This window comes from Amphiura filiformis, chromosome 13, assembly GCF_039555335.1.
Source record: "Amphiura filiformis chromosome 13, Afil_fr2py, whole genome shotgun sequence".
In the NCBI taxonomy this organism is placed as follows: Eukaryota; Metazoa; Echinodermata; class Ophiuroidea; order Amphilepidida; family Amphiuridae; genus Amphiura; species Amphiura filiformis.
Genome location: NC_092640.1, coordinates 64,632,093 through 64,658,631, shown reverse-complemented (window position 1 = coordinate 64,658,631; position 26,539 = coordinate 64,632,093). Strand labels below are relative to the sequence as shown.

At 35.4% G+C, this 26,539-nt stretch overlaps 1 protein-coding gene across 1 annotated transcript in view; it reads right to left on the bottom strand.

Annotated features, from left to right (window-relative positions):
- The window catches only part of LOC140168645 (protein Wnt-10a-like), a 69,205-nt gene that overhangs the window by 8,122 nt on the left and 34,544 nt on the right, over positions 1-26,539 (bottom strand). The window contains 2 exon segments of the mRNA XM_072192056.1: positions 23,612-23,748; positions 23,751-23,873. Coding sequence (XP_072048157.1) covers positions 23,612-23,748; positions 23,751-23,873 — 260 coding nt within the window.

Here is a 26,539-nt window from a genome sequence, read left to right as displayed (position 1 = left end):
GTATCTCATTTGCTATTGTCAACTTGTTTTGAAGTATTTTCACGGGAATTTCTCCGAGAGATGAACATGTTCATTATGTTTAATTGTCAACAAATCATGGTCTGTTTAAAAAATTCTCAAAATGCTTATTGCCATGAAGGCAAATCTTTGTATAGGGGTGTGGAATAAGACTATCAAATTTCTTATTTCCTGACCCGAGTGATTATTATTGTCCTTTTGATTTGTTAGGAGTATCCTTTATTTTCCTTGTTATTTTTCTTCAATTATGAAAATTACGACAATTTGGTGAAAGGGTGACTTGGTAGTTTAGCATCTATTACTAAACAGTTGTCTTTGAGAAATCTTTATAGCTGATCATTGTCCGAAAAAATATTGAATTAGGAACAGAAAGATCACTACTTGACAGCGACAAAAATGTGAATTGTCAACATTGTTTTTCATAATAAAACCTTACATTATTTGTTATCTTTGCTATTGAGATATAGCCTAGAATATTTCAAGGTTAATTGTTTGTTGGTTATGAAAAGTGTGACTTTACATCAACATCAAATTGACATATACGTATTGGTAAGCTTTTGTATATCCTTTCGACAGTAAAGCAAACAAAATGTACAGAATTGTATGCCCTAAGCATTTTCCCACACAAATGCCCCATATTGAAAAACATTCTTACAGATATGACCAATAAGAGTTGATAGGGTTTTCATCAGATTCTACAACGATTGCAAAAACATTTATAAAGACATCTTTCACTACTTATAATGACCTATTTTCTTCACATAACTAGACACTACGAAGGGTCATCAGGTGAAGATAGTGATAAAATGAGTCCTTTTGTGTCACTGTCGGCGATTCATTACATCGTCCTCTATCGTGGGTGTGAATGCGTTATGCACTGTAATTGAATGATCCCTCATTACATGCTCGTAAAATGGAATTTGGTTATGAGATCAATGGAGAAGAACTTTACAGATGATGAAATTGTTTGTAACATCCAATGGGAGATATCACTACTATGGACCACAATGGCATCATTCTTGTGGCATAGTTCAATAACTTCAATTAAACAATCATAGTGCAAAATGTGGTCTCATGTTGCAGTTTTTGTACTCAAATTTTCAAAGGTCACTCAATGAATGTACAAGTGTATTGGGGTTAAAGAACTCTGCCCTGATGGGTGAGCATGTTGTGGATCCTAGTGTATGTGGTGCGAGCAAGTAAAAGACGTCTTTTATCGGGAACATTTATTTTGAAATACATAACCAAATCTATAGCTTACAATAACAATTGTCTATTCCAGAAAATAGATGCACATAATAGAGGAGTTTGGATATCCGGACCTTTTGTCCAGTCGTGATCGTTGGAAAGTCAGACTTTTAAAGTGTCCAAAAGCAAAAACAGCCAGAAGAATATAGTTTAAAATTTGGGATTCCTTAATTTGAGAGCTCATTTTGGACATTTTCATTCATTTAATTGCATTTTCAAGCTCTTTCTTGTAACTTTGACAATTGGAATTCAAGTCGTTTGTAGAAAGCGAACTTGGTAATCCAGACATTTTTTATTGAAAATTTACTCCTCTACTCTAGGGGATGTGCTCTTATTTTCTGTAATAGCTTATTGTACCCATCTTTCCATATATAAAATGCTAAATGATGAAACACTTCAATTGAAAGTTCGTTACTTGTAAATCTGATGGTGTTTTACCAAACAATTTGGCTCGCAAATTAAAAAGATAATAAAATAGTAAATACAATTCAATTTAGGGTTAGACGAGGTATTGTTGGTCGAAGCAGCCTAAACAATTTCCATTGTCTAAATCAATATATTGAAAAATAACACTTTGATGTTTTGCAAAAGATTATTCTACAAATCATATACTTTGAAAACTTGCTTGATTTATTGTTGTTAATGAGTTATGTACGTTTTACTAAAGTGTTATTGTTTCAGCCCACTTTACAACATACCAAATCGCAACCGTTTAAATGCTAACCTTAACCCAACTTGTGACACAATATATATGTTTTGTCGCATGACATGGTATTGCCTAATGTGACTTTTCAGTGATACCTGTAAATCTATTTTTTTATTAAGATCCTTGAGACTTGCCATTATTAAATGAATGATAATCTTTTCAAAAAGATTAAACGTTTGATTTTGCATTATTAGTGTTTTATGAACTACATTTACTTTTGTACTTAATAGTGAACAATATCCATGCTTAAATAAGTATTATCCAATTTTATGTCCATCTTTCCATTAGGCAAGATGACCTTAGAATGACCAATTATGTTTAATGCTTGTGTGTACATATGTCATATTTTGTTCTGAAACTTTTCCAAATAGTAACATGTTTCAAACATATTAAATAAAACCTTGATTACTATCAAACAGATTAGATCTAATTTCCACACATAGATATGATATTAGATTCGCTGATAGAACTATCGCAGAAAGAATTAAAGTTTGTTATCAATTCAAGAATTCGTATAATTTATATGTTATAAATCGTCAGCCTGCTACGCTAATTGCCTAAGTCATTTTTTGTAATTTTGAGAACAAAGTACAAAATATTTAAACATATTCACCAATCTTTGCACAAGAAGAAATTATAGTGATACAAATGAAAGGGAATAATCCAAAATAATTAGAGTGATTACATAACTGATGCATGCTTGAACCATTTTTGTTCTTTATTCTCAAAATTACAAAAAATGACATGGGCAATTAGCGTAGCAGGCTGACGAAATACGAATAGATACATGTAGATATGACGCATTTTACATAATAAACATGGAATAGTGGTTATTCTGTATTCTGGAGTACCACATCTCATCATTATTCCCCTATACTATTTTTCATGTTGGTGAATTAGTGACGTCATTGCGCATTTCATTTGGGCCCAGCTTCAATTCACGAGCGTTCGCTCAAAGCGCTGGCGTAATCACGCACGCGTTTAAAGACGCGACATAAACGCGCGCGCAAAACGCCTTGACGTCACTGATTCGCCAAGACAAAAAAATAGTATACCTTGGTTGGTTTGTGACTGAGACTGAGTGTGTAAATGTTGTCAGTTTATAGGAAATGCTTTTATACTATTTGAGAAAACATGACATCAAGAGTCACTTAATTTGAGTAGATTTGTATAAAAATTATAATGTCTAAAAACACATTTCAGTTCACCATTTGAAATCGGTCTTTCGTACTTCAATCACTGTACTTTTGTAAGCATTAACCTTTGGATCATTTCAGCACTGTAGTAACATGAATCTATAGTTCCCCGTCGACTGATGCCTTTATCGCGGCCCGCTCTTACAGTAAAGACGTCTTCAAACGTCTTATAATGCTTTGATCTTTCACGTTTTAACCCGTCATCTTAGAAAAAATAATAAACTGCAATATAAAAGATGCTAAAAAAAAGGGCAAACTAATGTATATATTTACCTGTTTGCTGGTATAATTATGTAATTATGTGGTATGAGTACAAAAAACATTTAAAAATTATGATTACAATTATAAAATTATAAAATTATAAAATTATGATTATTAGTAACACTTGTACTATTTTTAGCGCAAGAAGACCGTAAGTCCACTTGGCCCCTCAACATGTATACACTAAAGTTACGTATAGTGTCTTATGGTTTTGTAATGTTTAATACATGTTCCAGGGTGAAAACATCATGAAAGGTTGTGAAAGATTTGTTTTGACCCCTGCACATGTATAAAACATTAAAAAACTATACGAAACTATACGCAACTTTAGTGTATACATGTTGAGGGGCCAAGTGGACTTACGGTCTTCTTGCGCTCAGGTCTTCATTTGCACAATGATTTTATTTGGAATACTGTCACATCATTTCAACAATTTAAATTAATACAGGCATATCCAAGTGTGTAACGACCCTCCGTAGTTCAAACCACTAACTGAGAGGTAGGGGTAAAGCAGCATTTATGTTGTAAGACGTACAGCTTTTGTTTAGTTACAGCCTTTGTATTTGGACATGGGATAAGAATTTCACATTTATTACTTCTCGACCCAAAGGCTAAGACTAAAATTGTATACATCATTTTGTTGGGATATTCTTTCCCTTGTACTTCTTCAATTATGATTCTTTCTTTTCCTCGCCATAACATCCAGCATGCTCTTATATATGTAAATATTTTACCTTGGCTTGGGCAATTTGTTTGAGCCTGATCCTATCTGGACCCAAACGTGCTTTCGCCCGGACCAACTGGTTAAACAATAAGTACACCTATCATGAGACTTTAAAATGAGGCTTTTGTATTATTAAGTTTTAAAATCATAATATCAATATCGTAACAAAAAGAAATTGTTTCAAATTTTGCAATAGAAAACTAGCTTCTATACAGACAGGATTTTTATTTGTCATTCAAAGGTCCCGCCTCTTGAGCCTATTTGCCAAAACATATCCGTAACAGATTTTTTTTTTCAAACAAGTTTCAGAAGATCTATGTTTCTTTATTTTTCTATCGTGGATACCGTTGCCTTTTGACGACATTTGCTGAAATGACATATCCACTAATATGGACATGATGGAGGCAGACAAGGGTGATCTCGTTTGAAATAACTGGGGTTTTTACAAACACAAGTTTCGGAATATATCTTCATCTGCCATCGTTAGTCGATATTGTCGCATCTTGATGATATTTGCAGAAGTGACACTATCCGCTAAAACTTATGTACAGGCAGGGGAGGATAAGGATATCTTTGAAATTCATTTCTTGCACCTTGTTACATGCAAGTTCTGGAGGAATATCTTATTCTGTCATCATCAGTAGGCCCTAGATAGCGTTGTCTCTTGAGGTGACACTATAACACTAATTTGCAGGCAGGAGAGGATGAGGATATCGTTCAGTTCGAAATATTCGAGGGAAAATAAGTTTTTTTACAAACAAGTTTCGGGATATATCTTCGCCTGTCATTATTACTGGACAGCGTTGTTTCTTGACAACTAAGATTTTTTTCTCAATTTTGTTATGACCTCTAAAGTTAATGTTACCAATAGAACCCTAAAGAACACCAATGGTATTAGAGAAGCTGTAAAGCCAATCAATTAATTTTAAAACATGTCATTGGGAGCAGTTTATATATAAGAAACATTTTATAAAACGTACGTGACAGAATCCTATGGTTTTTGCCCTATGATGAAAGTAAAACATCCACAAAAATCAGCTGACTACTACATCAAACCTTAACTCTCTTCACGCGGGTGTCGACTGCAGACGACAAGTTTAAAAAAACAAAATTCAAAATTCAAAAATTTCAGAAATGTAAATTTGCATGACCATATTTGGAATCAGCATGAAAAATGCATTAAAATGAGTACAAACAAGCCTAGTATTGATTCAGTAGTTCTTAAGATAGCTCTTGATATTTTGAGAAAATATTTCAAAACTTGAACTTTTTCCAATGAAGCGCATGGCTAGCACGCAGAGCCTTAAATAACTCTATAGCAAAATGATCGGCCGCGCGCTCGCGGCGGCCAGTATGAAACAAAACTGTTACAATTGCTTTTGGAATGTAAATACAGCACAGCGCCACACCACTTTGTCCCACTGCGTTGCTGATTTGCCGCCAGGAACTTAATGTTTTCCACGCGGTCTTTAAAATTAGCCAAAATTAAGGTATCTTTTGAAAATTCACAAGAACCACTGACTTAGGTTAGTAAAAAGTGTTACAAGTCCAATGTATATGGCAATACTTATCATAAAATATTGAATAATTTAACTTTTTCTAACTTTTTGTACGTATTTTCGAGAAAAAGTAGGGTTTTTTTTATGTCGTCTGCTAGTTTACCCTCGGGCAGAAGGTTAAGGTGAAAGTCAAACTATAGAGATTGTTTAACATAATATTAAGACGGATAAGAATCAATACATAGGGCAAAAGGACAAAGTAGATGGGTGAACTCTGAGTTGCACTTTGTTTGAATGAGATGCATAATAAAAATTCCCTTTAAAAGGGAAAGCCAGCCTCAATGGAGAATACAAAAGATGTGTACATGGGACAATTAAAGCAATTGCGTGTAAAGATATGAAAAATTGTAATCATATTATACTACAGCTTTTATTTGTACTTATTATAATCTATTTAAAAAAATATCATCATTGGGTGATGGATCATCCGCCTACTCTTTTATATCATATAGAGGTAACAAAACATATTTCAATGACTAAATGGTTTTTTCTGATATCGATTCAACATGGTAAATACCAGGAAACTTTCAATTCTCAATCACATGTTAATGTGGCCATGATACAATACGGTAGCTGTTCTATAATATAATGAAAGAAGAAACCAAATTATCTCCATTATTTCAAATCTCATGTTTAAAAATTCACTAGGTGCGGATTTATCCTCATGGATTTTGTTTTTACAAACAACAAACAATGGACTATAAGTGCACACCCTATATAGAGAAGTAGAATTTTAATAAAGAAATGTCTGGATATGCAGGTTTGCTTCTTGATACGAATGGAATTACTGTGGCCAATGATACTGGTAATTAATAGCTTGGATATGCAATAAAATGGTATGATAAATCACGGAATTTTTGTCCCAAATGAGTCCCTCAAATTTAGGATTTTCGATCGTGAACTATTCGTATTAAGACACTTTCAAAGTCTAAATATCCAAACACCTCTATATGGTTGTGCAACCATAGCCCAATACAAGACGAAGTCGTCATATTATGTGAATTTCCAACAAATTCACATTTCGAAGTCGGAAGAAAATGTTACTTAGCCTTGGATTGTTCATGAGCACAAAACAATCAAAACCCTTATGTCAGGTGAACGCAGGACCTTCTCTTGGATGTTGCGCCTCGCACCTGGAAGAGACTGTCAATTGGGGAATCACAATCAGTAGGTATTTTCAAGAGGGTTCTAAAGTCACTTTTGTTTCCTTAGATTTTGTAGAGTTTCTTTCATATGCAGTTCTCGCTGATTGGTTTCTCTTCATGTTCTTATTTTGCTCTGTAAGTGCTTTGTTCTAAATGTAGCAGCGCTATATATACTGCGCAAATAATGTATCCTTACACTTGAAAAAATAATCACAATTTCCAAACTGAACAATATTAGAGTAAATATTTTTTTAAATAGATGCACTATCTAATCTAATCCTGCACATTATGACACCACATTTAATCCAATGTGACTTCAAGAAGTATTTTGATTAAACGAAGGTCCAGTTTCAAAAGTGACAAATAGGCCTATTCAAAACTCCACAGACCACAAATCTGGTTTGAGAGTGGTGAATGGCTAATTTATGCGTTAAACTGAAATAAAAACTGGTTTAATATCAAACACTTCATTGAAGAAACTGTGTTGTCTTTTTGTAGCGCTTGTTGGAATCTTTTTGCGCCTTGTATAGGCCAGTTTGTCACTTTTAAAACTGGACCTTCCTCTATTCAATTGCATGTAACTTTACTTCTTGAGGTCACATTGGATTCAATGTGGTGTCATAATGTGCAGGATTAAATAGTGCATCTATTAAAAAAACAAATTTACCCCAAGATTGTTCAGTTTTGAAACTTTGATTATTTTTCCAAGTGTAAGGATACTTTATTGGCGCAGTTTAAATATTTAATGTATGTTTGTATAATTTCTACATGCAGTATGGAAGTCTTTGCGGATCAAAGAACTGCGCATGAGGAAGGAGATTATCACTGTTTTACATCCGGAGCTCTGTCTTTTACCTACCAATGTTATGTAGGTCAATTTGGGTATATCGTAATCATGGTAATAGCTCATTTTCTGGCTAGTTTGATGATTATAATAAGACATAAGGCCAGCTGCTTTTTAATCACGGTACCCTCTTTGTCTTCATTATCATGATTGAGGGGTTAATTGTTAAGTCAATTCAATGTTTTTATGAATGCTACTTATATAATACAGTCCCTGCGTGAAAGAATGTAGATGTATGCTGGATATCAAGATTATGTCAAACCAAGTCAATAAAGTATAATAATCGTTATGGTAAACATAATAATTCTATATTCATCTTATTGAAACGATATACCTTCAAATTGTCTGTAACATGTTGTTACAAGGGCGTAGCAGTAGCAAGGGCCTCGGGGCCCATGGGCAAGGAACAGTACGGGGCCCTTTTTTAAAACATCTCTAATCCCTTCATTTTCGCTTTAGCTCGGGTCCCTTAACCGGGCCCTTAACCCTCGAGTCCCTTGGACTTCTTCCACCTTGTCGTATTATTGTTGCTGAAGTTGTTATTCATGTTGTTCTTGCTGCTGCTTTTGTTGTTGTTGTTCATGATATCGGCAATATCGTTGATGTTGTTTAAACACTAATTGTTGCTCAACATTAATTTAACTACGAAAACCTCAACAGTTGAATGATACATTTTGTGTTAATTTTGAAAATAGATCGTTTCGTTCTTTAAAGCATTTTACAAAAAAATCCTAATTTTCAAACCGTTCCACGGATTCAAATATCAATCAATTATCTGAATCTGAAGTACCAATCACTGAGCATGAGGATTCTATTAAAGATCGATTCAGTGATCCCAACGAAAAGTGAAGGATAAGTCATTCAAATTGTCATTTGGTATTTTGGAAATGTTAAAATTGGCAAAAAACGAAGAAAACAGCATCAGTATTGGAAAAAGTTGAAGCCCCATTCAAATACATGTAGCTAATTTATATACTGTCAGTATTATAAATTACAGATTCGTATAAAATGCCTTATTTTGTCTTAAATACATGGCTTTTGGCTGAACCACTACTAGGCTATGTTAGCACATCTGCTAGGCTATGTTAGACCAGAGGAGGCTTAAAGGCATTACTACAATGCACTATGATTGGGAAATTTGATCAATATAACCTAATTTTAAAGGCAAAGTCCCCATTGCCACACACACAAAATGGTCATTTTAAAACTGCAGCCAACGAGCTAATAGTTGAGACTTAGGACTGATATTTGATTTTCTTACAGGAAACATTCATATTGTCCCACTGCATTAATTTTATTCCTAAGTCTCGATGTTATGAATGTTAAATAATAGGATGAAAACACCAGATATTTGCACACAATTCCAATGCAAGGCATGATCAACTGTACCATATGTGTACAAAAGCCAGACATACAAGGTCAGAAACCCCATTGGGTTGTGGGAATGTCTTTAAACATCCTCTGATGTTAGACAATGATAAAGGTGCCAAAATCTGAATTTTGATGATTTTCACGATTATCCGGATGAGCAAATCACTGAAGGGGCCTTTAAGGTTAGAAACTATTTTCAACTGTTGCGATTTGGTCGTTCATAGCATCCTGCGAATGGTAGTGAGCATTGGCAAAAATTGTATTGATCATTTCTTAGCGAGCATGTAAATGAATTCAAATATTAAAGATATACTTTTGAAGGTCCTGTTGTTCTTGAGTTATGCTGTAAAGAGGGCTGAAACAACAACACTTTTGTAAAACGTATATAACTCATCAACAACGATAAATCAAGCAAGTTTTCAAAGCATGTACATTTAATTTGTAGACTGAACGTCTGCAAAACATCAAGGTGTTATTTGTCAATAATATATTGATTTAGACAATGAAAATGGATTTAGACAATGAAAATCGACCAACAAAACGTAGTCAACCCTTAAATCGTCGAAATGGGTGTAATTTTCATAAGTAAAGTAGGTAATGGGGATACGCATCCTGCACAAGGACAAATAAACACAATGGGGAACGATTGCTCGCTACAAGAGGAAACTGAATTTATTTAATAAGAAAGAATGAACAGTTTACCAACCCAAAGTGCTACAATAAACATGACAACAAATAAATACAAATCCTAACCGGCACACAACCCAACTTTTAAAAAAAAGGGGGGAATGTGCCGGCATGGGAATCGAGCCCACGACCTCCCAATCTTGTAATTTTCAAACAACAACATCAACTATTTAGTTGTGTTTAGTTTTGGTATTAAAACACCCAAAAATGAACGTTTCCTACTTTCCGATCGTACGGTTCTTTCAGGGTGGGTTTTAGGGACACCCTGTACGTGCCATCCTAAAATTATCATCTTCACACTAGGGGATACCATACACTATGGACCACAATGGCCTCATCCCAATGGCATAGTTCAATAACCTCAATTAAACACTCATAGTGCAAAATTTGACCTCAAGTTGCAGAGTATGAGTTTTCGTACTCAAATTTTCTAAGGTCATTCAATGAATGTACAAATGTATTGGGGTTAAAGAACTGTGCCCTGATAGATGAACATGATGTGGATCCTAGTGATAATATACAAGTATCAACTTTACCAAATTTTAGAATCCCTTTGACATTATTACTACGTGGTCGACACATTCCAATGCTATGACACTATCCTGTGATCAAATTATCTAGTATTAACTCATCATTTTTGTATTCTCTGAAACAATTTGCCTAGAGTGAAATTGCTCAAATTTTCGATGATCGGTTACAGGGCATTGTGGCTATAACATATAATTTGTTTACATCCTTCATTCATATGATACCGTAGCAAATCAATTATTATATATGATCATCATCATTTTCATCTTTTCATCAGCAGCAGTAGCACTATAATTGATTCCATAATACACGGTAGTGTTGGGGAAAGGTTTAAAAGGCATTGGACCTCGACCATTGTCCGAAATAGGTAACGGAATTTAGTATTATTGATTTCTTCCTAACTGCATAGTATGGAGTCAGTTTTTAAGAAAGCGATTTAAAGAAAGAAATGATTATGAGTCGAAACTTCATTAATCCGGAAGTGCACAAAATAAGACACCTTTCCACAGACTACTACAGACCATGTATCAACAGTCGAAGTCTCCGTGCATTGTATGCTGTGAATTCTCGCATATTCATGAGGACCGATCGTTCGATTGTGTCGTGTCTAACAATCACGCCCGCGTTGCGTGCTTTCGCGTATACGCGATAGAGCTCATGCGCGTATTTGGGGGGCTTTGGGGTGCCAGCCCCGGGTCCAAACGGGGGCGGCAAAATCGAAGGGGCGGCGGGAAGAAGAAGGGGCGGCAAAAAGAGGGGCGGCGGAAGAAGAAGGGGCGGCAAAAAGAATTAGTAGAAGGGCGTAACATTTGCAAAAATTGTACTATACATCAAAATGTGTTGCTTTTGGGGCGCTAGCGCCTATAAACCGTTTTTTTTTTGCTCTTCACTTCTTCAAACGACCGTAAAAAAATTGGGGCAACTTTTTCGGGCTCCTGAGGAAGGGGCGGCAAAATTGGATTTTCTTCAGCCCCCCGGGGAAGGGGCGGCCACGGTACGCCACTGGACCTTCGCGTTTACGCGAAAGACCGTAAAAATACGCGGTACGTGCGTAACAGTTTCGCCTGTCGCATTTCATGGAACAACCAGCCCTCATTATCGAGTGATGCTGAAACTTGCCTGTTTGTATGTTGTCCTTTTCGTCTATGTTTCTGTCGCTGGAAAAAAATCCTTCAAGTCCAAACATTTTAGCATTTTCTCATTGAATTCTTGGTAAAACCATCAGTGGAAAAACATGCAGTGCATGATGGGTAAAATCTCTAGAAATATGGATTCTCCAGAAAAGGAAATCGTACCGAATTGCTAAAGACCAAAGCTACATTTTCTCAAAGATAATTTCAAAAAGTCAACCAATCATCAAGCGAAATAACACGAATTAAAATATTCAGCGACATTGCCCTTACCTATTTTTCAAGTAATTATTCTGAACTCATCATTACAATGCATAACTTCCTTTTTAACAGTCAATGAAGTAATACAATAGTTTGAATGGTGGTAGGAGACATACTTTTATAAATTGACGGCATATCTCAAATTGTATCGTCAATGTTTTAGTGTACAGTTGATCACGTTGCTAGTTGGGTCACGTGATCATAACAGCTTCAGGGCTGTAAATAGAAAAGACATCAAATATGTTGTAACTCCACAGAGAGATACATATCTCAATATTTATAGTATAACAGCTTGGAGGTATATGAAGACGATTCATCATATAGAAAGAAATGTATCATCATGATCATTGGGTTTTTACGTGGGTGGGGTCATGTACCATGACACAATGATACTCTAAATTGAACATTATAATTATCAATCAATCATAAACATCTATAAAGCGAAAATTCATTGTCAAAAGACCTGTTCATAAGTAAGTTCTAGCTCCTTCCCCCAATTGAATTCATTAGAATGTCAGGAATAATTCTGGTATACCCTGCGCACAAGTATAACCCTAACCCTAACCCCAAACCTAACCCTAAAAATAGGGTGCGCAGGGTAAACCAGAATTGTATTGAAACTCATGGTGCGCAGGGTAAACAAGAATTGTACCGAATGTCACTAACGCACACGCTGACAGTTTATACAAACATACGATTGCTCGAAGTTGGACCCATAACAATAACAGCCCAAAAACCACACCCACCCCAATACACACCCTTACCCATCCTACATACTCATACACGCCAGACATCATGCCAAAGTATCACCAGTTTGCACTTCCCTGGTATCACTTATCAGGGTGCACAAAAGAGCAAACACACAAACACAACCCCACGCCCCATCTCATTCCACACCTATACTTATATACAGGGATCAAAAGAAATAACTCTCATTTAAATTACAGAACATTTCTTTGCATAACTTGACATACATACATTTTGTTGATTTGAACGATCTAAAATGCTGCGAATTGAGGAATCGTCTTTCAAGAAATAAGCATCACACTACAAACCTTTTTGAAATACCGACTGAAAACCCCATTCATGTCAAAATTCATGTCAATGAATCATTGTTTTATACTGAAAGATGATTATATGGGTAACTGAGTAATCGGATACATAAAACGTAAGAAAATAAACTAACAATTAAATCAAATCAAAACATCACTTGTATTGGATGTTGAAAAGTGTAACTTTTTCCTGAAAGCATCATTTTTGTAAAATGTGATTATTTTTGACCAGCAAAAAATGATTTTAAAATAAAAGAAGACTGGGAGGGTAGCACAAAGATTCTTCTATTCACAGGTTTTTAAATTTTGCAAATCAACTAACATGACTAAAGGTATGTCTAGTTATGCAAAGAAATGTTTTGTAATTCTGGGGGTGTTATTTCTTTTGAACACTGTACTTGAACAAACTAACAAATTAATAAGCCTGTATGCATTGCCAGTTACGTAATATTAAACCAATTGAATCCATTATAATGTCATTACAGAGTATTTAGTGTCTAATCCGATTCTTACAAAAAATATATCAGTGTTACCCAGTTGACTGTACAATGTATGTAGTATCACTATGTAGAAAGAAAGAAGAAGTTAGTTGCCTTTTGGTGAGGTAAAACATTTCTGCGATTCCTTTTGTACTTCTAATGTTAGCAACTATTTTAAACTATTGCGAATGGTAGTGAGCTTTGGTAAATATTGCATTGATCGATTCATAGCGTGTGTGTAGAAGAATTCAAATATCACAAATATACTGTTGTAGGTCCTGTGGTTCTCGAGTTATGTTGTAAAGATGGCTGAAACAACGACACTTTTGTAAAAACGTACATAACTCATTAACAACAATATATCAAGCAAGTTTTCAAAGTATGTGATTTGTAGAATGAACTTTTGCAAAACATCATAGTGTTATTTTTCAATAATATATTGATTTAGATAATGAAAATCGATTTTTTGACTGCTTCGACCAACAATACCTAGTCTACCCTTAACAAAAGGGTTTTTTTCTACAAGCAAGTACAAATCCCATTCTAAACCCTTTACAATCATGTAAATAGTGCTGAACATTTTGTTATTGGCAGAAATTTTGTTAATCTATTTATGGATTGTTGTTTTTCAGGAATTTGTACCAAACAACGGAACTTGTGATTTACCACATACCATCTATTGCGGGTAAAAATCGTTTCTTTAAGCGGGATATGACCTTGAACATTGAATTCAGACAAATAGATTCACCCTTACACTGATAATTGGTAAGCATCCAGAAATGTACCTCTTTCCTGATAATTGTTTTGTATGTATTACTAAACAATATCTTTCATCGGTGCGCGTAATTTACAAATTACAAGAAATTGTGTCTGCCACTTGCACTCTTAAGGTGTCGACACATTGCTTCCAAACATACCAAAAACTGACTAATTTTGAACCACCCGCCAGTATTGGATTTGTTTCATTTTAAATAATTTTATTTTCAACATTACTGGTTGACGTGGCTATACATGTACGTATGTGGCTGTATACCTATTTCACAGAAAGAACTGCTGAGTAACTTGACTCACTTCGACATGTTCTAGCCCTAGTGTTTGCGCGAGTGACTTGTAATATGACGTATTTCTTGACTATCGGGTTGCACTTGACTCACATTAATGAATATAATGAGTCAAAATATGCAGTGACTCATTTCGGGTTTGGATATGTTGACGCATAATACTGTATGATGAGTCAAGATCGACTTTTTGACTCAGTACTTATTTTGGTACCGAGTCAAAAGTCGACTGAACGCGACAACTGATCCGCAATCTTTTGTAATTTTGTTGTTCGTGACGTATCGAGTGCCGTAGGTGCTGGTGTAACAATTATGTTGAACGTATATAAAAACGAATGATTTATATGGCTCAAAAATAAAATAGTGAGTAATTTGACTAACCTGTGGTGAGACAAAAGACCCAATCCAACCAAATGTGTCAAGAAACTCACTCACAAGTAAAATAGTGAGTCTTTTGACTAATTTATAATGAGTCTATTGAGTCATTCGTGATGAGTCCAATGATTCGCTAAGTGACTCAAGAGACTCGGCAATTGTTTCTCTGTAATTTTGCTACTTCGTTTCTTCTTCTTCTCCTACTCCTCTTCATCTATTGTTTTTACTTCTCTTTGTTCTTCGACGTCCTTAACTTGCCCCAGAATTCGGTCTAATTTAGTCATACTATGTGAACTACAATGAAAGACAGAGATAAAAAGACTAGTTTGCGTCTGACGTCAAGGCAAATGCGCGCCGTGCATTGGTCATTTTGAATTCTCAGACGTAGATGTATGTCATATAGCCACAACGGGTATAACCTGACATCCGAATTAGGATCGTTATCTGTCTTATTTAATTACCTGTGACATGAACTGGATCTTGCCTTAAAACCAAAATAAAAAAATGAAGAACCTTCAAGCCATTCTAAGCTATTCGTTTCAAGACTGCATCATAGTTGGTGTGTTTTACCTGTTTCTGACATCACAATTGCTAAAGTTTTGAGGTTTGTGGTGTTGCATACAAGTGGCTGTGGTTCTGTCAATTTCGTGCATCATTAGCCTTCGTCACGCGAGAAAACCAACATATTGCCAATGATTAGGAAGATGTTACTGACTGTCAAGAGATGTATCATCTCCGCGTCTCTGAGATGAGTTTTCATCCCTAAGCACCTGTATGTATCTACCGATCTGTCATGGATTTAATAGTGCACCAAAGAATTATTAGGTACTAGTTATGACAAATAGAGATAAATATGTCAAAATTAAAACTAGAGTTTTAAAATCAGAGTTGCATTAATTTACAGGGTGTCATTGAATTTCTTAGTGTTATAAGGAATGTCACTTGTACCTGTGCATGATAAGAATGTACGCAAATACAGCTACACTGATAGCCAGAATGGAGTCAAGTGACTCTATAAGTGGAGTAAACTAGCAGTGACTCTCCAAAGGAGTCACCTGATTATCACAGGAGAGTCAGTTGACTCTAACTGTGGGGTCAATTGACTCTACATTCAGAGTCGTCGACGGAGTCAAGAAATTTATGACTCTTCAAGGGAGTCAGACTCTGTAATTGCTTGGCTCTTGACACCATGGATTGTATATTCTCCCATTCCAAGAGGAGGGTGGTCGTGTCGTCTGACAATCGCCTATGGCGTGAAACTCAGAGTAAAGTCTCCTATTCCGGTAGGTCTTTACTTTGAAATTTTATCTTGATATACATCTATTATGTGTATCATTATTTTGTATTTTTTTCGGACTGTCGGAGTGACCCTGTAATGGAGTCAGGGTAACTCTATTAATGGAGTCTGGGTTACTCTAGGAGCAGAGTCCAGCCACTACGCGACTCTATGTCTAAAATTACTCTATATTGGGAGTCGAGTCAAATGACTCCTGTGTAGAGTCATCAACAGTGACTCTTCAGCGGAGTCAAGAAATGTATGACTCTTCAAGGGAGTTAAATGACTCCCAATATGGAGTCATTTTAGACATAGAGTCGCAGAGTGGCTGGACTCTGCTTTTAGAGTTACCTAGACTCCAGTTTGGCTTTCAGTGTGGATGTGGTCGTTGATGCATTCAAAAATGCGAGCTGCACCTGATGTGCATCTTCAACCCACCACTACCCATCAATTTCAGATATTATCATTGTCAATTGATTATAGAATTTAGATTAGTGGCATCAGTGGTAATATTGCTACTATGATACCACTTATCTTAGTTCTGCAATCGACTGGCAATGGTAATATCTGAAAATGATGGGTAGCTATGGAGCGAAGGTGAACGTCAGATGCAACTGACTTGCATTTCAGTTTACAGATGCATTAACGACCACGTCCATGTGTATTAAGGTTATACCAGGTATTGTTGGTCGAAAATACCGATTCTCATTATCTGAATCAATATATTATTGAAAAATAACACTTTGGTGTTTTGCAAAAGTTCATTCTACAAATCATATACTTTGAAAACCTGCTTAATTTATTGTTGTTAATTGTTAATGTACGTTTTACAAAAGTGTTGTTGTTTCAGCCCTCTTTACAACATAACTCAAGAACCACAGGACCTACAAAAGTATATATATATTTAAATTCTTCTACACGCAATGCAATTTTTGCTAAAGCTCACTACCATTCGCAAGATGCTGTGAACTACATTTTTGTTGCTGCTTCGACCAACAATACATCGTATAACCTTAATGTACATTTTTATTGCATGGCATATGCCTGGCAATAAGTAACAATAATGTGTCACCAATTTTGACATATTGGATAAGTTTATTTGCAAAATTAATTATTTATTACTATATTTTGTATTCTATATTTTGAATTCTAGGTAATACATTGCATACACATTATCAATAACCAGCTGACCAGTGTCTATCGATAAAGTATGATATTTGTAATTTTTTGACATTTATAAAAATCACGAAATTGTAATTTCTAAAAATAATATGGACACCATTCGTTTTGCACGGTCACCTCGTGACCCATATTTTGCATACCCATACTTAATGACCACTTTGTCCTACGAAACCTGTCTCTAATATCCCCTTATTTTCATGCCCGGTTGCAAGAAAGACAAATATATAGGTCACAATATATATGTGCCCCCTCCCCAAGAGCTGACAGATTAAATAACTTTACATTTCAAGTTTAAGTGCAAGTATATACACACGAAACAAACAAAAGTACTATCTCCTAAGTTCATTGTCCGTAGTAAACATGAAAATAACATCTATCAATACATTGAACTTGTAGGTCATGGAGGTAGGCGGACTGTAGGAGAAAGAACTTAATGGACCAAGCGATTGTACTTCAAAGAGTTTACAGGGCGCCCCTTCGGTGGTCCTGCCCACAACAAGATGTTAGCCGGGATTGGTTGGCCATAGAATCCGACGGCTTGGTCGGCAGCCTACTCCGCCGAGCCTTAGGGCGTGATATTTAAACCTAATGCGCGGATGTCATGTACAGGTGAATTAAATATTGACATTTTTTGGAAACTGTCACCATAGATTGTAGAAAAAACCTGTGTTCAACTTTTTAAGGATGGGTTCCCGGAGGTGGGTTGATAGAAAGAGCGACCTATACATAATAGTACCTGCTATTAACCATTTTACAGTCTATGTTTTTTTACAGTCTATGGTAATACAAACTTTCCTATAAACCATGATACCAGTACTTTTTACAACATACACGAGATGGAAAATAGATGAGCATTTCATTTTGTCTCCAGTGGCAGCAATTAAAGTTTAGATATAATTATTGTAAATGCAAAATCTTTATTATAATCTCCATATTACCTTTTCATGTGGAATGTAGAAACACTCATTAAAGTGGTAAACCTCTGACATCTGACTGATTTGAAAGAGTCTTAAAACAGGCTTACTGGTGTTTTTAAGTATCTGGACATCCCCGGATGAACACTCTACCAGAGTATAAACTTTGGAACATCTTTTACACCATTTCTATTCCATTCTATATTTCAGTACTTCGTCACATCTGATTTCAAAGTTTTCATAGTATAATTCCAAGAAAACATCACGTTTTCCATATACAGTTTCGGCAATCCAGTCTGTTACCTTTCTTATTGTTACACCATTGAGAAAGGCAAAAGACAGTATATACGAAACTGTATGGAAAACGTGAGTTTTTTCTTGGAATTATACTATGAAAACTTTGAAATCTGATTACTGTATTCCTGATGAATCTCGGGCTCTTCAATAACTTCGTCACATCTGTTTATGAAAACTCTAGAGTTCTTGAAAGACCTCCCTTTTTTTTATGTCAAGACATATCAAGGCATTAACAGCTGGTATCATTACACAAAAGCTGACGGGTTGGCGCCTAGACTATGCACGATTTCATAGGTAGGTTTGTGTGTTAAGCAAATAGTGCATGAAGTAAGTTGTAGATCAACTCCAAGTACAAGGTTACTATCGGTTATTGTTAAAAGAGCATTTTCATCGTGAAATTTGTATCAAACATCGCTTGGGACCACACCGCCAATCTGTGGTTGAAAATGATCTCGAAGATTACCCTTAAGTCATATACACCGGAAAGTGATGAAAATTAGACATGTTTTGGCCGAAGTCAACCCGGCACACGCCATGGTCGGTATGGCTTTAGGGTTCTCTTAGGGTCGCCGGACTGGTCTGGTGCGGTGTGATAACTTCATTCCGTTTACCAAGTATAGGATAAATATTGTGGATTTAAAGCGTGTTAAAGCTCAATAGATTTGAGGGTAAATGATTTTGTAACATTAACCTCTTAGCGGAAACACAATCGGAAGATTTCAAATAAGCCCTGTGGATTTGGCTCTTTGAATAGATTGGGTTTTTGCAACATGTTGATGAGCGTTCCTTTAGGATACGATTTGGACTCACGCAAAATATGTCCACCCACATGAATTGTGTAACCCCTTAATCTCATGTATGACCCTCTATATGCCCTATACGGTAATTCAGATTCCTTTTTTCGTCAGCAATTTGCTAGCAGAGCTCATAACATATAGAACATTTGGGGAATCCCATTTACAGCTACCTTAACAGTAAATTTCTTAGAGAAAAACGTTTACGTAATCCTCTGAAAAATTTAAAGACCAACATTGAGCACTTTAATTATTTTAAACTGTTGTGATTTGGTAGTTCACAGCATCTTACGAATGGTAGTGAGCTTTGGCAAAAACTGCATTGCTCAATTCATAGCGAGTGTGTAGAAGAATTAAAATATCACAGATATACCTTTAGGTACTTCGGTTCTTGAGTTACGTTGTAAAGAGGGCTGAAACAACAACACTTTTGTAAAACGTACATAACTCATTAACAACAATAAATTAAGCAAGTTTGCAAAGTATACGATTTGTAGAATGAACTTTTGCAAAACATCAAGGTGTTATTTTCAATAATATATTGATCTAGATAATTAAAATCGATTTTTAGGTTGCTTCGACCAACAATACCTCGTCTACCCTTAACACCATATAATCCTTAAAAACATGAAAATATGTATTAACACTTTATCATACCAATCAACACCGTATCATGCTATAAATATTGTCATCAGTGTTGAACACAGAAATATTTTTAAAGTGTTAAGGGTTATTCACATTTTAAGGACGGGATAGCCGGTAATGTTAAGGGTAGACAAGGTGTTGTTGATCGAAGCAGCCAAAAAAAAATCGATTTTCATTATCTAAATCAACATATTATTGCAAAATAACATTTTGATATTTGGCAAAAGTTCATTCTTGATTGATTTATTGTTGTTAAAGAGTTATGTACGTTTTACAAATATGTTGTTGTTTCAGCCCTCTTTACAACATAACTTAAGAACCATATGACCTACAAATGTATATCTGTGATATTTGAATTCTTCTACACACTCGCTATGAAATGATCAATGCAACCTTTGCAAAAGCTCACTAGCATTCGCAAGATGCTGTGAACTACCAAATCGCAACAGTTTAAAATAGTAGCTAACCTTGTAATTTGTGTAACATCTTTGCATTCAATAAAATTCATGCCAATCAACATTTTAAAAAAAGTGTTTACGAGGTCAAAAGTTGGTCGTATCTTATCCAACAGATATCTTGATAATAGCAATAATCACAGGTAATACTGGAAGCTAATTCAATGAATACAGGATATTCGAATTTGGAACGACTTAGAAAACCACATTTTCACTGATTTTTGAGTTTCCATACTCGACGAAAGACATGAATTTACCGTTAATCTGACAAATTATCGGCACATCTTGCTCAAATTAATCAATGTTTAGAACGGTTGTAGACTCTTCCTTTCATTGTAACACATGGACAGGTTGAATTAATATATTGATCAGATACATGACATCTATGGTTTCGATAATTTCACAACAAAAACAAAAATGTTCTTGTGTCTCGTATGTAATATTTTCTCTAGTCTTTTGTGCAGTACCCAAACTTGCTCAAAATTAAGTTACAAGTACTTTCTGAAAACTATTATGTTTCTTACGAAACTATTCGAGGTCGGTAAACACGAGTAGGGCTTTACAAAACTATTCGACGTCGGTAAACACGAGTAGGATTCTTTTTCCTAGAGAAATCCTTATCAGAGGGCTGATCTTCAGAGCCAAAGAAAGGTGAGGATGACACTTGCTAGAGTACCAAAAAGCTCACAACTCTAATAAGGAGTTTTTAGGGAAAATCAAATCATGTTCGTTAACCATGCATTCAACTGATATACAATTATTTTTTGAGTGGACCATTTCATTCATATAAATAAAGGTGTCACAAGTTCTAAGTTCCGCCTAAGTCTTCTTAGAATAAATCGGACAAAATTCGAAATCAAACGTTTTGATAGTCCATTTTGATTGGCACAACTGGTCCGATTTACATGTCTCACATCTTTGCGTTCGGTCACAATGATTCATTATGTAAGAAAATATGCAATCTTGCTAGTTACACTTTGTGCCATTCAATTCTCAAGCAATGCAGCAGGCCTGGCCTACTGTAGATTACAATCTGCGTGCTTTGTGAGCTTAGAATGAACCAAAGAGCAACTTTCAAAACTGCATCTTTTCGTACGTATAAGCCATTGTGACCGAACGCAACGATGAATGACGTTTTAAATTGGATGATGTGTAAAATTTAGCATTTTTCAATTTCGTATCAACTTTCTGAGCATTTGGCGACTTCATATCACATCATTATATTTGCTTAAAAAATAAAGGGTAAAGCCGAATCCAAAATACAGTTAGTAAGCCAAAGAATTAAGGTACCAGTTGTGTTCACTCCTGTATATCCTAAACAAAGACAAATATGTCAATATAAACAAAAAGATAATACCTGTACTATTTAGCTCTGATTTAAGACCTCATTTGTTAAAATTGGTTGAGAATTAAAGAAACGGTGAACTAAAATAGAAGGAAGAAACGAAATTAAAAGTTGCACTTTTGTCATCTAATCAATGAAAGCACAACGCTAGTTTTAATGTGCTAATCAATGGAAGCATGGTGCTAGTTTTCTTGTTCGAGAACGCTCTGTGTAAAAATCAATATGGCATGCAATCGGGCAAACTGCAACTTTTAAATTTGCAAGTGGGTTTTTCGATCGCCGTGTCTTTATTTCTTGAACGATTCCAACAATTGAGGTCTTAAATTCGAGCTGAAAGGTGCAGCTATTGCCTGCTAGTTTCAATTAAGACATAGCTGTCTCTGTTTAAGACATACAGGGGGTGAACATAACTGGTACCTTAATTCTTTTGCTTACTGTAATATGTCCGATGCAGTTAACACGTAAATGCGCATCACTTACATTATTTAAACGTTTTTACTGTCGTAATATAGTAAAAGGTTGTATCTTTGTAATGACAATAAGAGGAAAATACTTCATTTGCCAAAGTATCTGACATACTGTTAACCAATCAATATACCGTAAAAACTCGATAGTTAGCATATGTGCTTACTATTGAGCGCTTCCACAAGAGCTGAAGAGCACCATCCACAAAAGTGTAAGGGGTTTTGAGCAAATCATCGATACACATACGAACAAATTAGCCTGCCAATTTGTGTCTCAAACCCATTATCTCAGTTGGTAAAGCGCCGGACGTTAAGCGCTCGATAGTAAGCACATATGCTAACTATCGAGTTTTTACGGTATGGCAAAAGACATAACATTGTTTTAATCTATTTGTATATTACAACCTTTTTCTGCGTGAGTCAAATAGAAATAAATAGAATTTTTTTAGTAATCTATTAACTAGAAGATGCACCAGTGTGCCGCCGGCCTCTCAAATAGATACATTCTTCAAACGGCATTCTTCGATCATGTAGTAACATCATACATGGTAGAGTGACCTCTTCAAGAACTTTAAATTGAGAAATTTTGTCCACATATATGTGGTCACTACTACTGAAACTAACTTCGGGGCATACCTATCACTATCAAATTTAACACGATGGTCAAAAAGAATATAAGAATAGAAAAACAAATTTCATTTTGACCACAAATAATAACTGCCTGAAGAAACCATGTTATTTCTTTTTTGCGTCTACTCGACGCCGACAAATATAAAATCCTAAAAATAGACTTGATGTGTTAGTGACAAAAATCACCAAAACATGACAAACGGCACGTTTTAATGTGATTAAGACTTTAAATTAAATGGATCAACATTAATTATAAATTTGCATTTTCTTAAGATTTTTTAAGTCCATTATGTTTATATACCGGTTACTTGATGGTTTGTTTATTTGTTTATTTGTTCATTTGCTTATTGAATAGCCTCTTGTTCTATATATTTGTTTGCTTGATTATGATTTATCACTGTTGTTGTTTTGGGGATTTTGTTTTGCATTTTAAATATCGTAGCTTTACGCATTTTTTGGACACAATGACAAACGATTCTTGTATTTAAAAAAAAGAAGTTTCTTATTGTGGTGGTAGTTGTTATGGTTGCTTCTTGATTTGTTTTTTGGGGGTTTTCTTGGTTTTTGGGGGTTCTTTTTGTTTTTTTGTTTTTTTGTGGTTTTTTGGGGGTTTTTTTGTTTGTTCTTTTGTTCTTGTTTTGTTTTGTTTTGTTTTGGGTTTTTTTTTGTTTTGTTTTGGTTTGGTTTGGTTTTTTGGGCCTTTTTTTGCTTTTTGCTTTTTGCATTCTTTCTTTTGTATGCTCTGTGTGATTTTTATACGAGATGTTTCTTATTGAATTGTAAGTGAGAAGAACTTCTTGTAAGTAAGTGACAATTATAATTGGAGGAGTTAAAATATATCGGGTGGTTACCATGATTCTTGACATCAATCAATAATTATAAAGGCCCATACAGTGATCCCAGTGAGTGTGCATAAGGAATAAATACTCTGAGATTATGTGTAAAAAGATAAATACAGTTTACTTACCACTCTTCCAGCTTTATTATTATGTAAATTCATTTGTGAATTTGGATCGCTTCCCTTCTCTCGGCTATCTAAATAAGTCACTGCAAATCGTTCGCCAAAGTTGATGTCATGACTACATCCGCCCCATTCAAAATCGTCCCCGATCCGCTGTATCTTGTGTCGCATCCGCAACCCCGTAATTTACCCATACTACAGGATCTGGTAACGTGGTACAACACACTGGCTGATATCATGGAATATGCTAACGCTGTTTCTCTATAGCCTGTTAATGATAAGAAGGAAAATCATTTATTTGACCACTGACATAAAAGTGAAAACTAATTTTTTCATTCCATTTCGCATTAAAACTCTGCAAATAATTTTAATATGTTTGATTTTATACACTACTAAATAAAGGGCCAACATTACAACAGTCCCATCTCTCCCTCTCTAACTCTAATCACCTCTGTTTTCTCCCTCGGCCTGTCTTTGTCTGTCTGTCTCCTCTATCTCTCTCCCTCACCTTTCCCCGCTCTTTAATCCTCTCATCCCTGTCTCTTCCTCGCTGTAATCCTAAGTTCTCTCCCTCTCCGTCTCCCTCCTCTCTTCCCCAGCAAACACAAAACGTTTTCGACATTATTCGCAAAAGGTTATAAAAGGTTGTCAGAAAACGTTTAAATGTCGGGTTATATAAAGGGTATATTAAGAGTATAAAACGTTTTCGTATCCTTAAAAAACATTTTTTGATAATCTACTGCTCAACAAACAAAAATGATTTACAGAAAACGTTTAAATGTCGGGTTATATAAAGGGTATAAAAACGTTTCAACAACATTCCAAAAACATTCTTGAAAACTTGATACAAAACATTCTAAACAGAATGTTATTTTGGGGTTGAAAAAATATTTTTCGAAAAATGTTTGCCCAAAATATTTTCAATAACGTTTTAAAAACGTTTTCATGACCTTTATATAACCCGACATTTAAATTATTAAAAGGTTAGTTATTAAAAGGTTTTCAAAAAACATTTTAAGAACATTTCTGTGTTTGCTGGGTTCAAATATTTTAACATAATGTTATTTAAGTATTGACACAATATTTGGCAAAAATGTTTGCAAAAATAGTATAAATTAACATTTTTGAAAACATTTAACAATATTGTTGTAGCGTGTTTTCATACAAAACGTTTTAAAACGTTATCCTGACCTTTATATAACCCGACATTTTAATGTTATTAAAACGTTTTTACCTAAACCTAAAGCCAAAATATAACTTATTTAAAACGTTTTTAAAACGTTTTTGTGTTTGCTGGGTCTCCCTCTACCTGTCTCTCTTGCTCCCTCTTCCCTATTTCTCCCTCTTCTCCTTTGCTCTATCTCCCTATCTCTCACTCTCCCCTCTCTACCCTCCCCCTGTCTAACTCTAATCTTTCGCTCTTCACTCATCCTTCTCACACCCTCTGCTCTCTCCCCTCCCCTCTCTCCCTCTCCTCTCTCCCTCTCTCAACCCCTTTCAATTTCTTTAACTCTCCCAATTTCTCTACCCCTCCCTCTCTCTACCCCTCTTTCAGAATTGAGTTTCACATACAGTTTTTGAAGAAGTTGTTAGTTGCACGTACAAAATAAAGTTGATATTACGGCATGAGCTCGTTTATGTTGGTGACAAATAGGTCAACAGACAACAAATCAATTTCAAACATCATCAGACTGCTCATAAAAATAACATTAACATCATAATTCCATTACACCGCGTCTAAAGCTACGGAATTCATACGAATTAATGCTTCAAAATATAAGATTTCGCAAACCGGTTTACTAAAAGGCCATCAGACGCAAACTTAACATCAGACCAACATCAGACTGCTTAAAAGACCATAACTCCATTACATCATGTCTGTAAGCATGGAATTAATACGACTCAAGTGTGTCTTAATGATACGTAGGTATGTGTCATATTCATGTGTCATTCGATACTTGCTTAAGTTACCACGGCATTTCATATAATACCTGTATACGAGTTCTATGTGATGCAATAATATACAATATACGTATTCAAGAAAGATGAAAGTATAAAGTCTCAAAACTGTAGAGCATTACTGAAGATACAGTGCACAAAACAAAATTAAGATATCAGTTACGTTATACCCCTGTACATGATTGTAGCCTATATCCTAAACAAAGACGGCCTGTTATGCCATAATTAAACCAGCAGCCAACAGCGGCATCGGATTTAAAACCTCATTCGTTGAAATCGTTCAAGAAATACAGACACGATGATCAAAAACCCAAAAGATGCAAATTCTAAAGTTGCAGTTTGCTCCAATGCATGCCCAATTGATTTGTACACAAAGCGTTCTGAAACGAGAGAACTAGCGCCATGCTTCCATTGATTAGCACATTAAACTAGCGCCGTGCTTTCATTGATTAGAACATAAAAGTGCAACTTTTGATTTCGTTCCTTCCTTGGGTTTTAGATCACCGTTTTCTTTAGTACAATTGAGATGCTCAGGATGGGCATGAAGACAAGGCAGATTAAGTATTGGCTGGAAATCAAATGCACGTGAAGTCGTACCGGGATTGGAACCAGGGACCTCAGTGGTGCGAAGCTTGAGACCTCATTGTTGCAAAGCGACAACAGATTGGCCCGCTACGCTAATCCACTCCCTAAAAAGTCCGTAAGAAATGTGGACGTCCTTGAAATTCATTTTTAACACACAAGTTTAATCACGACCCACTTAAAGATATTATCATTTCTGTGTGATATGTGTATAATAATGTGCACCTGCTTGAATGTTTGGGTGTGTCATGGACCATAGACTATATGTGTTGCTCAGTAAGTATTGGAGTAAAGCAGTATCTGTCCGTACCCGGTGAATCCTGAACGGATGGCGACATAACATTACAAGTGCGTGCTGGCTAAATGGCTACTTGTTCTAGTATCTTTCTAATT